General features: G+C 47.1%; 1 protein-coding gene across 2 annotated transcripts; it reads right to left on the bottom strand.

The window, feature by feature from the left end:
* Nucleotides 1-7,305: 7,305 nt before the first annotated feature.
* Nucleotides 7,306-12,131, bottom strand: LOC123449136 (protein MOS2-like). 2 transcript variants are annotated; one of them, XM_045126234.1, is made up of 2 exons: nucleotides 10,591-12,131; nucleotides 7,306-7,904 (listed from the first exon to the last, which is right to left on the bottom strand). In XM_045126234.1, the coding sequence occupies exon 1, from the start codon at nucleotides 12,015-12,017 to the stop codon at nucleotides 10,647-10,649; it is 1,371 nt and encodes a 456-aa protein (XP_044982169.1). In that variant the 5' UTR covers nucleotides 12,018-12,131; the 3' UTR covers nucleotides 7,306-7,904; nucleotides 10,591-10,646. The 2 variants fall into 2 exon arrangements, with proteins under 2 accessions (XP_044982169.1, XP_044982170.1); XM_045126235.1 differs by lacking the exon at nucleotides 7,306-7,904 and adding an exon at nucleotides 9,214-9,413.
* Nucleotides 12,132-14,634: the final 2,503 nt, after the last annotated feature.

Below are 14,634 nucleotides of genomic sequence, written 5' to 3'. Positions count from 1 at the left end.
GTAGATGGACATCACCATGATAGGTCTTCGTGTGTGTAAGAAATTTTTTGTTTCCCATGCAACGTTCCCCAACAAGAAGAGAAGGACTCAACGACGGTTGTGGCGCAAATCGACGAGGATGGCGACGTCGCTTGCGGTGGTGGAGTAGAAGAAGTGATCGGGGTAGACGACGGTGACGCTAGCGATGAGCTGGTGCTGGACGAAGATGAAGGGGTGGACGAGATGTGCGGCTCGGGTGGGCGACATGCAGCGGTGCCGAAGAAGAGGGGCGGCGTGGCTCGGGTGAGCGAGCCACAACGGTGCCAAAGAAGAGCGGCATTCGGGGCATGTCGACGGCGGAGGCGGCTGGTTAGGAGTGCGGCGGCGATGCTGGATGTAGGCGAGGAAGAACCCAGCAGCGTAATGACAACCCGTGCAGACGGTGGCGTTCCCACGTCAAGGGAGTCGGCGCGGCGCATGCCATGTGAAGTCGACGCGCAGAGAAGACATAGTGGACCGCACGTCGCGGTGCTACGGATCGAGGAGGCGACGAAGCAGCAGTGCGCGGGTCGGGGTGACGAGAGGATGACCTCGGGGCGGTGGCATAGACTGCGTGCCGCGGCATAGAGGCCCGACGAGGCGGCATAGCGGCAGCGCGCGGGTCGATGCATTCACAAGGACGGTCTCGGGCGGCAGCGGGGACCGCGTTTTGCAACACTATAGGTCAACGGGACGGTGTAGCGCCGGCTCGCGGGTCACGGGAACCGCTTGTTGCAGTGTTGGGGAACGTTGCATGGGAAACAAAAAATTTCCTACGCACACGAAGACCTATCATGGTTATGTTCATCTACGAGAGGGAGATTGGATCCACATACCCTTCTAGATCGCTAAGTGGGAAGCGTTAAGAAACGCGGTTGATGTAGTGGTACAGCTTTGTGATTCAAATCACCGTCTTCCCACGATCCGTTCCGATCTAGCGCCGAACGGACGACACCTCCGCGTTCAGCACACATACAGCTCGATGACGATCTCCGCCTTCTTGATCTAGCAAGAGAGACGAGGAAGTAGATCAGTTCTCCGGCAGCGTGACGGCGCGCCGGTGGTGATGATGATCTACTCCTGCAGGGCTCCGCCCGAGCTCCGCAGAAATCCGATCTAGAGGAAGAACTACGTGGTATAGGTTTGAGTTGCACGTGGCAAAGTTGTGTCTCAAAAGCCCTAAAACAACCAATATATATAGAAGGGTAGGGGATAGCCTTGGGGTTCAAGGGAGCCCCAAGGACGCGAGCCGAAGGGAGGAGGTGGACTCCCACCCCAATTCGGTTTGGGGGAAGGAGTCCACTCCTTCCTTCCCACCTCCCTCTTTCCTTTTTTCCTTTCCTTTGGTATTTTTCTCTTATGGCACCATAGCCCACTTGGGCTGGCCTCACCAGCCCACTAAGGGCTGGTGCGCCACCCTAGTCCTACTGGGCTCACTCCCGGGTGTGTGGGCCCCTCCTGGTGAATATCCGGAACCCATTCGTCACTCCGAGTACACTGCCGGTAATGCCCGAAATCTTTCTGGTGACCAAATGAAACCATCCTATATATCAATCTTCATTTCCAGACCATTTCGGAAACCCTCGTGACGTCCGTGATCTCATCCGGGACTCCAAACAACCTTCGGTCACCAACACATATAACTCAACTATACTAAAACGTCACTGAACCTTAAGTGTGCAGACCCTACGGGTTCGAGAACTATGCAGACATGACCCGAGACACTCCTCTGTCAATATACAATAGCGGGACCTCGATGTCCATATTGGATCCTACATATTCTACGAAGATCTTATCGGTTGAACCTCTGTGCCAAGGATTCATATAATCCCGTATAACATTCCCTTTGTCCTTCGGTATGTTACTTGCCCGAGATTTGATCGTCGGTATCCCTATACCTATTTCAATCTCGTTACCGGCAAGTCTCTTTACTCGTTTCGTAATACAAGATCCCTTGACTTACACTTGAGTCACATTGCTTGCAAGGCTTGTATGTGATGTTGTATTATCGAGTGGGCCCCGAGATACCTCTCCGTCACACGGAGTGACAAATCCCAGTCTTGATCCATGCTAACTCAACGAAAACCTTCGGAGATACCTGTAGAGCACCTTTATAGTCACCCAGTAACATTGTGATGTCTGATACACGCAAGGTATTCCTCCCGTGTCAGTGAGTTACATGATCTCATGGTCATAGGAATGAATACTTGACACGCAGAAAACAATAACAACAAATTGACATGATCACATGCCACGTTTATAAGTTGGGTCTTGTCCATCACATGATTCTCCTAATGATGTGATCTAGTTATCAAGTAACAACACTTGCATATGGTCAAAAAACCTTAACCATCCTTGATCAACTGGCTAGCCAACTAGAGGCTTACTAGGTACATTCTTTTGTCTATATATCCACACATGTATCTATACTTTCATTCAATACAATTATAGCATGGATAATAATCGGTTATCTTGAAACAAGAAATATAATAATAACTATTTTATCGTTGCCTCTAGGGCATACTTCCAACATGCAGCACTACTCCCCAAAGGGGAGACGTGAAGGCAACACGCGAGTCGGTGCAGCCGCGGGGAGAACCACGGGGCGGCGGCGCTGCGGCCCGACGGGGCGACACATAGGTAGCCCGATGCTTGATCGATGAAGGAGCTCGCTGTACTCGGGGACAACCATTACAAGCCTTGTGGAGGCGCATGCAACCGACTAATTAGGCTAGTCGCATGGCACAGATGGAGCGGATTGCGACGGGCGGGTGATCAATCCGATTGCATGCGAGGTCGGGGGCGCTGCTAAGTGATGACGACGAAGTTGTGGATAGTGAAGTGGGGTGTTCGAGCAGACTAAGGCGTTGACGGTCGGCGGGGAATGACGTGCTGGAGAAGGCCGTCGATGAGTCGGGGAGCCTGAGGCACACGACAGCCGGCATGCCCAGCGCAATCGGCGACGGGGCCGACAAGCGGAGGCACCCGGCAACCGGCAGGCCTTAGGCAGTCGACGATTACAAGGCGGCCGGCGGGCACGACGTAGCCGGTAACCGGTAGGCCCGGGGGGTGGCTAACCCGATGCAACCGGCGTGCGGTGGCGGAGACAATAGGTGGATGATGCACGCGTCATGTTTGGCGTGGGGTGGCGACGGTCAGCGTAGAGCGACGAGTGGACAAATGCGCGAAAGACGGCTGTGACGGTCCACCGTGTCGCACGAGGATGCGAGGTCAGAGTAGAGGCCATGTGGTTGCGTCGGTGTTTGAGTAGAGGCACGGGGTTGATGGCGGCGGCGGGCGACGTAAACGGATCTTAGATCGGAAAACCAAAAAAACATCGATTAAATCGACTCGTGGAAGCTAGAAATCCGGAGCAAGGGCTCGGTAAAATATTCTCTAGGACAGTCGATCAACACGACCGGCACACGAACCCTAGGTACGAGCGACGTGGCCCCCCTTGGAGGTCATGGAGGCCGACCACCCTAGAGGCAACACGCGGAGCGAAAGCGACGGGCGGTGGCTAGGTCTATAAACTTGCGGCAGATACCATGTTAGAAGGGAGATAGATGGATTGATAAAATCAATGTGTATTGCTTGAGTCTCGTGGACATATGTATATATAGGAATACATGATCAATCTAAAGTACGAGACAAGTCGGAATAATTTCTAGTGTATCTTATGTTTCCTAAGTAATCATGGTACTCAACAATACGGCCCTCCCTCGTTGATTGTCGTCACCTACACATTTTTCTTCGAGCATCGACGTATGATTCAAATGCCCCCCGCGTCGTCACCTGGTGGGCGGCTCGGACGGCGGCGCCGGATCCGGCCTCCAATGACCCCTCCGCCTTCCCCGACGCTGCCGCCGGCCAGAGCCGTCGGGGCAAAGCCCCTCGCGATGGCCGACGACGGGGAACCTTCTCCCCTCTTCCCTCAGTAGTGGTTGGCATGGGGCAACCGGACGGGGCAGAGGCGTCGGGATGACCCAAGGCCCGAGGGGCGGCAGCGACGACCCTGTCGGCGGTGCGGTGCTAGTTGTTGCGCCGTGGCGGTGGGGCATCTGCTCGAGGCGTGGCGGCTACGTCCTGGAGCAACGGCCGGGGTCCAGATCTGGATCTCCGCAGCTTTGGGAGGCTCTGGGGGTCTCCCCTCGTTGGCTGGCTTGCTGCTCGCTGGCCGACGGCGTGGGAGGGGCATGTTTGGTAGCGGTGGCTCGACCAGGCCGACAAGCAGTGCGGGCCGAGGCGGCCTTGGCCGGACGCTGCTGCTCCGCCCGCAGGCAGCAGTTGCTGATGGCGTTGGTGGTGGCCCTAACATTCTTCTTCCACCAAATCTTCTTTTTACCGGATGTTGACCTCTTAGATCTGGCAGCTGGCGAGTTCCGGTCTTTTCTAACGGAGATCTATATAGATTGGTGTATATCGCTCTTGGATATCTACATTGGAAAAGCTCCGGTTGCACGCGCTCTTATTATTAGCCAAGACGGCCTTAAGAGGACGCGACATGAAGCTTCGCTCTCTTATTGGTGTCATGGGACATTGCTAAGTTAAGATTCTCAAGGCATTGATGAAGGCGAAGAAAGTCATGACGGCTGTGATTGGAGATCTTCAAGTTTCGATGAAAGAGTACTTTGTATGTGACGATGATTGTGTGCTTGGTGTATGGTGACTTGTTCCAATGGCCTTGGTTAGCGGGGTTGGCAGCATTGAAGGACTGCATTTTTGGTGGCGTTCCTTGAGTATCGAGTCTCGATTCCCAGGATGAAAATCCAAGGAGTGGCCTTTATTGATTGTACCTAGCAATGTCCTTGTGAAAGGCATTGGTTTCTTGGTAATTTTGGGGTGAAAGCCCAAGATCTTCGATTGGGCAACGACAACACTTGTGCATTGTTTTCTCGTTGGAGTCGTTGCTTTTGAAGAACCTCTTTGTATTCCGACCGTTGTCTTTGATGATAGTTAGAGTGTCGTTGCTGCTAGTGATTGTTCACCATGGCGGGGTCTTTTTTCTTTTTTCTTTCGTTTGTTCTCTTTTTTTGGTGGTATCTGTCCTTATTGTCTTTGGACATCATGTTGGCACATAGACCGGATGTAATTGATATTAACTTGTTCTCCTTATCAAAAAAATGATTATTTCAAATTATCGCTTGTTTCTTGGCATCAATTAATCGATGTATGATTATTTCTCCTACAAAATATTGGAACAAGTACGATAGAGATGATCGATGGATGGATGGATGCTTCGTTGCCACCCATCTCGCAGGTGGCATCTCAGCTTGGACGAGGCTGCAGCCTGCAGGTGCGTGCGTGATGGACCGATCATTAATGCGCTAGCGGCTAGCCATGGGAACGTGACCATGCCGGCGAGATCCGGGCCAGCCAGATCCCCGTTACGTATATGGCATACTGTTTTGTTCCACGGAGGTGGAACAGAAAAGATCGTCGGCGATCGATGCCACGGGAAAAAAAAGGAAGGAACGCGTCAGCTTTATTCCGGTGGTGGTGGAGGCTATAGGCTATAGGCTACAACCAGTGGATTGAGCGCGCGTGACCTGCTGCACCCCGTTCCACGACGGAAAACGTACCGCACAAAATGAACATTCCCCTCTAGCTTTCTCCCCTTTCCTCCGCCCCTTCCTTTTGCTCTCAACCCCAAAACGCCTTTGCCGGCGGGCGAGCAGCATATTCCCCTGCCTTTTGGCCTGCCACAGATGCTCCATCCATCCATCTTCTTCTTCTTCTTCTTCTTCTTCTTCTTCTTCTTCTTCTTCTTCTGATAAAGCATGTCAAGTATCTCCTCAACGCATAATCATCCTATCCCCGTGTTAAATCAAGGGGACCGTATTGTTAATCACTTGCATTCTCGTATTCTCTGGCCCGGCAAGACTGCCAGTTGAATTATTTCATAGTACAGTATTATTCAAGCTGTAGATATTCCATGGGAAACTAGTAAACTATTGTTTGAGAGGGATCGCGGGAATTTAAGCCATTGGGCCGCGCCGGCCACGCCGCTGCCAGTAGTTGAGGGAAAAGAAAATGGAAGCAGCAGAAGGGCCAGTTAACAGAATTCTCTACCGTTGGGCACGAGGAGCACCACCATCTAATAATAATGCAGGGAGAGATGGGCATTATGATAGTATTGCCTTCTCAATTCCGTCTCTGGGATGTGCAGGGCGAGCTGCTGTTATGGCCATGAGGGCACATCGTGATCTGAGAGGAGATTCCCCCACCTCCTAATTGACATTTTTTCAACTAATCATTTTCTCATGGGACTGTGGCAAGTGGCCGTAAAGAAATCGGGCCGTGTCCTTGCTTAGCGCAACATGGGGACGTGCTGCGTGTGGGCGTCGATCGGTTGGTTGGACGTTCCAGTTGGTTCGTTGGACTGTTAATCAATTGTTTTGAAATCGCTGGACTTAGAGATGGGTCATGGGAAGGTCAGGCCGGCATTTTCTGGCCTAGCTTGCGTGCCTTGCTATTACATTCCGTCTGCTTTTGTTTAGTGAATTATTTCACATGATGTGAGCTGCCTCGGCATTTCTGAATCGTGATTAATTGAGGCATTTGAGCCATTGGTCGGTACCCGCTAATACGGATTACTGATGCTAGGTACATTCGCTCTTATATTTGTTTACGAGAGGTTCAGAAAGCCATGCACAACGAGCTTGTTGTGATACAGACACTATTCGTTGATAGAAATTAGGGATTTCTAGTGTTAATGTAACTGCAGGTTTGGCTCTTGAATTGGACCAATTATCTCAACAACTAAAAAAGGTTGGAAGAGCCGAAGCGGCGGGCATTCTTGTCTCTCAATAACAACAACATTGGTCCTCTGAGAAGAAGAAAGGGGGCGATTAATCTGGCAACTGCTAACTGATCATCAAAATGATTATGAAGTGCGTTGAGCAAGAAATTCCCAAATGATTAGCTTGGAATCATCCAAAGTCCAACCATAAGAATTATGCTGCGCAAGTGCATATAATTGGAGTTGACATACATCGCTCTCAGTGGAGAGATGATTATTTTACAAAATGATTCGTTTCATCGAAGGACCAGTTCACTTAATAAATGAAGAAATGCTCCTCGTTTTTTTTTTTAAGAAATGCAGCAAAACAGAAAGAAAAAACATGGAGTAAAATACAGGCCTCCGAAATGCTTTGCGCATGAGGCAGGCTACGGGGTGTGAATGTCGGCCCATACAGGCACTGTGCAAGGGCCGTACTCTGCTTGCATTCTCAGGATATCTCGGGCTTTTTGAGTACCAGCAGTTTCAACACATATGAGCCCAAGTGAATCAAATCGATATCCATTCAGCTAACCATCCCGTTATACAAGTACATCGGTACAAGAGTTTACAATTTTTTAACACTTACACACTGAAGCTTGGGACCAAAGCAAATGTGCATCATGTCCCTGATTTACTAGTCCATTTTGTTTTGCAAACTACCATGCTGGCAAAAAAAAATCAGTGCTCAACCTGAGTATCAGTGATGCCATCAACCATGTCATCCCAGATCTTGACCGGTAGTCAGCCGTAACATTTGCATACTGTGCAAGACCTCTCTAACCACAAGTTGCCATCAGATTATCACATACACAAAGTGATGACGCCAGAAGGAAGGAAGCTAGCAGTTTGAATATGATCAAGACTCTTCACATAGAATAGGTTGGTATGTAAATTGTTGAGGAATCGAGACTGATTGAAACAGTGCTATGCACAAACTGGAAACAGGGCCATCATATGTCACCTCATCATACATAAAAGCAGAGCACCTGGTTAAATCAATACACCTCTACACCAAACCTGTCGGCTGAAGACTTGTTGTCGGGTGCTCTGTATTTCCACTGTGATCTTCAGCAGTAGGTACTATAGAAGAAAAGTCCTCAACCTATAAACAAGATATTGATTGCAATTACTCAGAAGAGTGAAAGTTGACAAGTAGGCTACATGATGCAAGAGTGTAAGAAGCTGTAAAAGGCAACAACGAGGGAGAGTGTACGGAGAGAGATAACTCAACTACTTCCTCTGTCCCATAATATAAAAGCGTTTTTGACACTAAATATGAGTGTTTTTGACACTACTGTAGTGTCAAAAACGCTCTTATATTATGGGACAGAGGGAGTACTGAGTAAGGGTGTGAAACAGATGTGCTTAAATATAGTGTTGCATCGAGTGCGATTATCAAATACCAATAGTGTCTACTGTTTTAGTTTTTAGAGTTTGTAATTTTAACATACAACACAACTAGACATTGCAACTATAATATCTACTCCCTCTGCTGTGTTTTTTTCGCTTTTAGAGATGAGTAGTGCCTAATTGGCACAATATTCAAATTATAGTGCCGTGTTAGTATAGCAGAGATGTTATGTTACTGCGAATCGTGGATACACAAGCATGCGTCACATGCTCGACAATAACCTTATTCTGATCTGCACCATATTCGATAAAAGAATATTAGTTCATACTATTTGGGTGACACTCATCTACTCCCTCCGTTCCTAAATATAAGTCTTTTTAGATATTCTACTGGAGGCTACATACGAAGCAAAATGAATGAATCTATACTCTAAAGTTGTAAAGATGACTATTTGATAAAGTATGTCTATAACTCTATATACATCCGTATATAGTCCGTTGTGAAATCTTTAAAAAGACTTATATTTAGGAACGGAGGGAGTATGTTATAACATGAACAAGACTAATCTTGAAGGGAATCAGAAAACTAGAAGCCAACATGATGACTATGGTCTATGGTACAGTTTGCTATTATGCAAAACTAGTTGACAGAAACATTACGCAGAACAGTAATCATGCTACGTCAAGAGGCCAACTGCAATATACCATACAAGAAGGTTTTTATGCATCACTGTTCACATGCTAGTTTGGGCAATAAATCCTTGTTTCTATCATTTAGTTGTACTGTTCGTTTTTTTAGTATCCTTTCATAAGAATGTTTGCATGTCACTACAGATAAATTCTACAGTGTCTACTATCGCCTATCGGTTAGAAGTCCTCTTTACAAAGCAGAGCTTAGTTGTATTTTGGCAGACCCAGCCCAAAATGTTAGGGTGGGGCTGAGGTGAGTTGGGCTAGGCCTTTTGATATTATTTTTTCATTTGTTCAGCAGGTATACGGGTTGAGTCAAGATCTTAGGATGGGTCCAGCCCCACCCTACACCCTACTGGATCCGCCACTGATTTGAAGGAAGCAAGAATGTATTTAATTGCTACTCATGGCTCCTTCACCCCCTCTTTTGGATCTATCACAATTTATCCCCTATTACCAAATCTTTATCCTCCTTGCATCCATCCCTTTTTGAAGGGACCATTTAGAAGTCCTCTTTATAAATCAGGTATTTTGAAGGAAGCGAGAATGTATTTAAGTCTCCCTTGCCGTCCTTTGATACCATTGATTGGTCAACATATGCAAAGAAGAGAAGGCGAATTGCATAAGTAAATTTACATAAGCCTTATGCCATATAGATATAAAATACACCTAAACACAAAAGGCAAGATGACTATTTCTTTCTTCAATGACACTGAACAAACAGAAATATCTATTATTTCTTGATCTTCCCATCAAGAATCAAGCTTTGTAACTTGTTTACATCTCTTCCAAAATATTTCTAACCTACAATGGATTTTTTGGGGTACTTTGATAATTTCGATATAATGACAGCTTCATCTATATAAAGAGAATATAATTGACATTGATATATATATAGAACATACTCATGGTTCACAGGATCGAACATGTAACATACTAACATACTGGGTTCTTCCAAAGTGTTAGTTGATAACCACCCTCACTAAGACCTCAATACTTGCAACTATTATGGTAAGCCAGTAAGTAAGCCTCTAACAACCTAGTCAAATTGTTGATGAGTAGTTGCCAAGGTCATCCATGAACGTAATAGTAGTGAAAGCAAAAGTTAGCCTTGACCAAACACAATAAGGCAACCACATGAGGCCAACGTCCAGGGCTCAATTGGCAGGCCCTTAGCCACATACTTAAAGATCGAAGGGGCAGGTGTCCAATAGGAGGCTTTCAGTCCTGGCAGCAAGTTAGTAGACCATTTTCTTAAAAACTGGTAGTTTAATATTTCTTTTATCTTCACCTTTGAGATTTATAGTTCAGATTTTCTGTAGAGGCTCCAAACAGACCTTTCATCTCTTATGGTGGGTAGCAGGAGAACTCTAAAACAAAATTAACCCTGCACGGAGAAGTCAAACATTGGGAGCATAGTAGCATCTGCAGTTTTAAGGGCAGGGTCCCATTGTAGTAACTATTGGTCACCCCATCATCAAGGCGCCAAGATGTTCATGAGTTTTTTAGCACGCATTCAGAAAATCACTCTGAGATGCAAGATCACCGTCCAACATCATCAATTAGAATGAGGTTTTGACCAATATGCAGCAGACTTAAACAAAACAAATTATTCAGAGCAAAACTGACAGTTTGCTGAAGGTTTATACATGCAAGCAACAAATAATATTAATAACACGATTAACATTGTGTTCAAGATTTTACATCCAAGCAGCAACCGATAGTTATTACCAAGGAACAGATATTACCTAGCACATTAGGAGAGCCCCTGGAAAACAGATGTCCCCTCTTCAAGAAGAAAAAATCAATGTCCAAGCAATTCTGGGTCCCCAACGTACTCTGCAATCTGATCATATTTCACACGCACCATGTCTTTTGTATCCGCATCCTCCACCACTGCAGTCTCTGCCTCTGAATTCTTCTCTACCAGATGCCCATACACCCCCTTGTGCTTCCCACAGAGCACAAGCACTCGCCCGTTTGTCCGCGGCAGGACTGTTTCGAGCATATCCTGCTCCACCCCCTGCACAAGCTCTGACCCATCATCCATCATTATGTCACATGTCGTCAGCCCAACCACATCGACAATTTTGGCCTTCTGCAAGTACAACCTTTTGCTGAACCTCTCATTAACCACTCTAACTCTAATATTGCTCTGTAACCAGCGCACTTTGTTACCAACATCACGGCTACTCTTTTCTTCTCGACTATCCCGAGTATTTCTCTCTTTCTCCCGAACCTCCCTCTCGGCCCTAAGATCACCAGATCTCTTCTGCCGGGCACTTGAATCCCTCTCCCGGACTCTGTCTTCCTTGTCCCTATCTCTCTTCTTTGCATTTCCATTCTCTGTCGCCTTCTTTCCACCATTCTCTGCCGCCTTCTTTCCACCATTCTCTGTCGCCTTCTTTCCACCAATAACCCAGTCGCCGGAGCGAGTCTTCTTAGGGTCTGCCTCAGAAGGGTCGTAGCCTAATCCCAGTGTACCGGCACGGCGGTTATACTCAACAACCTTGGCATCTCCCTTGTTATTGCGGCCAATCCCTTTGCCTTCCGACCAGCCGTAACCAGCAAGGAGGGCAGCACCAAAGCCCTCCACAGGCACCTCCTCGAACTCGTCTATACCACGGTGGTCGGGGAGGCTGGCCATGTCTTCCTTGTACCGTCGCAGCATAAGGTCGCCGCTGGAGCCGCCATCTCTGGCTGGAGAGGTGGGCTTCTTCTCTGCTTCCTTGGAAGACTGCGTCTTACCCGACTCCGTGGCGTCGGCCTCAGCGTCGGCGTCGGCGTCGGCGCCGCGTCGGGTGAGGCCATAGCCTATGTGGGAGGAGGGGTTGTCGGGGGCCTCGGAGGTGTCGAGCACGAACGTGGGGCCGCCGGCGGTGGAGGCGGCAAGCGCGGCCTCCTCCTCGGGGGTCGGGAGGGAGGAGGATCTGCGTGAGCGGTGGTTGAGGAAGTGGCCGGAGTTGGGGAGGGGCGCGATGACGGCGGACCCGGCGCCGGCGGCTAGGGTTTGCGACGGATCGAACTCGGTGACGAATTGCTGGGCGGGGGCAGCGGCCGCGGAAGCGGAGCCGCCGCTGGCGGCGGAGGAATCGGCGCCGGCGGCTGGGCGGGGCGGCTTGGGCGGCCTTAGCTTGGAAGGGATGGAGAAGGACAGCTTCTTCTCCTTCTCCATGGCGGCGGCGATTTGGGGGAAAGCGTGTGGAGTCTGTGGGGGACGCAGAAACACGAAAAAAATACTCCAGGAAAGAACGAACTGAGTTCGGGTGACGTTGAGACTCGCGGTCTATTCAGACTCGGTATCGGCTGAGGCCCCCGGTGGTCCATTTGAAAGGCTTTCTGCATTTTTATGGGTTTGGCCCAGCAAGCTTTGTTTTTTAAATAATCTCGTGAAGCTTCATTACGGTCAATCCCTAACCAAACATTACAGGTACGAAAGAGAGATCACCGGGATGCCTAACCAAAGTTTACAGGTACGAAAGAGAGATCACCGGGATGCCTAACCAAACATTACGATCAATCCCTAACCTAATAACGTGCTTCATTAAATTGTGAGCCTTGAAATTCGATCTCCTAAACTCATGGACAAAATTACAGAAAGTCTGACCAAGCTAACAGCGGGCACCCGAATCAATGGTGGGTTGGACGGCAAATCCGATCGATGTGATCGTTTGAAGTTGGCGCCCGATCGCTTTGGCCTGCCCATGTGCGTAGTGGGCACCCCTGTTCTCTATTTAAGGTTTATTTTTATTTTTGTTTTTCTTTTCTATTTTGTGTTTCTTATGCTTCATTACAAAATGAGATTCAAAAAAAAATTACGAACCTGAAAAATGTTCTCAAATTAAATAAATATTCCTGAATTCGAAAAATAAATCTCAAATTTGATTTTTCTTTTGCAAACTCAAACATGATCTTGATTTAGAAAGATGTTCATGAATTTGAAAATTTATTCATGAATTTCGAAAACTGGTGGCCAATTAAAAAACAGTAATTCAAAAGTTTCGTCTTTTATAAAATTTCACAAAATTTATTTTACTTTTGCAAATTTTAATAAATGTTAACAAATTTCATAATAATTCATTACATTTGAAAAATTCTTTGTGAATTAAAAAATTGTCCAAGAATGGAAAAAATATATTCATGTATTCAGTGGTTGTTCATGAGTATGAAAAAGTTCACGTTTTTATAAAAAGGTCAGGAATTAAAGAAAAATGAAAAATAAGAATAAATAATAGATGAAAAAGAGAAGAAGAAAAATAAATATATTAAAAGGACAAAAGGAAAAAAATATTAGAAATGAAACAAGAAAATACTGGTTTAGGGAAAACAAGAATGGGTGGGCGCGGGGTGGGTACGCGGTAGGTCGCTACGCGTGAAATAAGAACCAGTAGCGACAATTGTCGCCACGCCACGCACGGGTTCCCATGGGCCAGACTAGTAAAACTTGTGCTGTTTGGATGGCTCGCTTGCTTTATGTAGTTGGTTAGAAATTTTGGTAGAAAAAAGTTTAATGGTTTGAATAAACAACTCAAATCTGAAAAAAAGGATTTGAGAAATATTTATTGGTTTTCAAAATGCACATTTGAAAAAATGTTTATTGAAAACAGATCGTATTTTTTTAAATGAAAAAAAAAATTGAAGAAGAAAAACGCACATTTAAAATAAAAAAATAAAACAAAAAACAAGGGAGAACTGGTTGGCAAAAAAAAAAGAAACCTTGTAGAAGGTTCCCAACGTCAGGATAACCTCTGTAATATTTATGGGTCTGGCCATTTTCTGTTCTATTGTGTGTTACGCACGTGTAAACTCTATTTGGCTCATGACAAAATGAAAAAGGTGTAGGTATAAAGCACACTTGTACAGTACTGGGCCCAACCCAATATTCCTGTGCCCCTCTTTCTAGGTCCAGTCCCAAGCTGATAAATGGTCGCATGCATACCGGAGCATTCCCCAAATTTGCCATATTTTGGATGACGACACCCGCGGAGGAGTGCACCTGCGTCTTTGACCATTGTGGACTCGTAGAAGCTTTGTCTTGGCGGCTGTAGACTTTGGTGCAGGATGACTCCCACGCATATTGGTCTGGATTCATCGTGGCTCCATGTGAGGCATTTGAGGATAGTGGACGATGGTGTCAAATGGAGGTTCTTCAGTTTGGTGTTCCTAAGTGGCATGACACGTCGCTCTTTGGGATATGGATGACTTCACCTTCAGCATCTTCGGGGAGTTTCTTGGATTCAAATGCTAGAGGACCCGACACGGCTTTGGGCCTCTCTTGGCGCGATCACAATCTTCGTCTCGAGCATACTCTCCACCATAGTACAACCTTTTGATGGTTCATGGCGGGTTGCGGGTGAGGGCCCAATTTAGCTCTCCTTGGAGACTTGGAGCAAAGTCTGCATAAATGCATGGCTGTCGTGTAGAGAACTTTTGTAATGTGACTCTGTATCGTCGAGAACCTCTTGAAGAAGTTGGAGGGATTCACTTGTTTTTTGCTGCAGGGAGAAAGGTTTGCTCCGAACTGAGCCCATCCTCAAGTTGGAAAACCAATTTTGCGCTAGCTATTGGGATGAGACAGAGGAGGAAAAGGTTGTACATTTCCATTGCGCCACCAGTGGGCTGCTTGAGCTTGCTCGGGAAAGCATTCTGCCGGATCTCCAGGACGAGGGGGTTGCAAGGTTTGCCTATTTGTTGACGACGTTGCCCCCCTAGAGAGTTGGCATCGCCAAATGCCAAGTGTAGTGCAAACGAATAGTACCGGTTCATTTTTTTTAAGTTGCGGTAAATGTGAG

Source organism: Hordeum vulgare, chromosome 4H (genome assembly GCF_904849725.1).
Source record: "Hordeum vulgare subsp. vulgare chromosome 4H, MorexV3_pseudomolecules_assembly, whole genome shotgun sequence".
Classification (NCBI taxonomy): domain Eukaryota; kingdom Viridiplantae; phylum Streptophyta; class Magnoliopsida; order Poales; family Poaceae; genus Hordeum; species Hordeum vulgare.
Note: the sequence above shows the minus strand (reverse complement) of the source record. Positions and strands in the feature narration are given on the sequence as shown.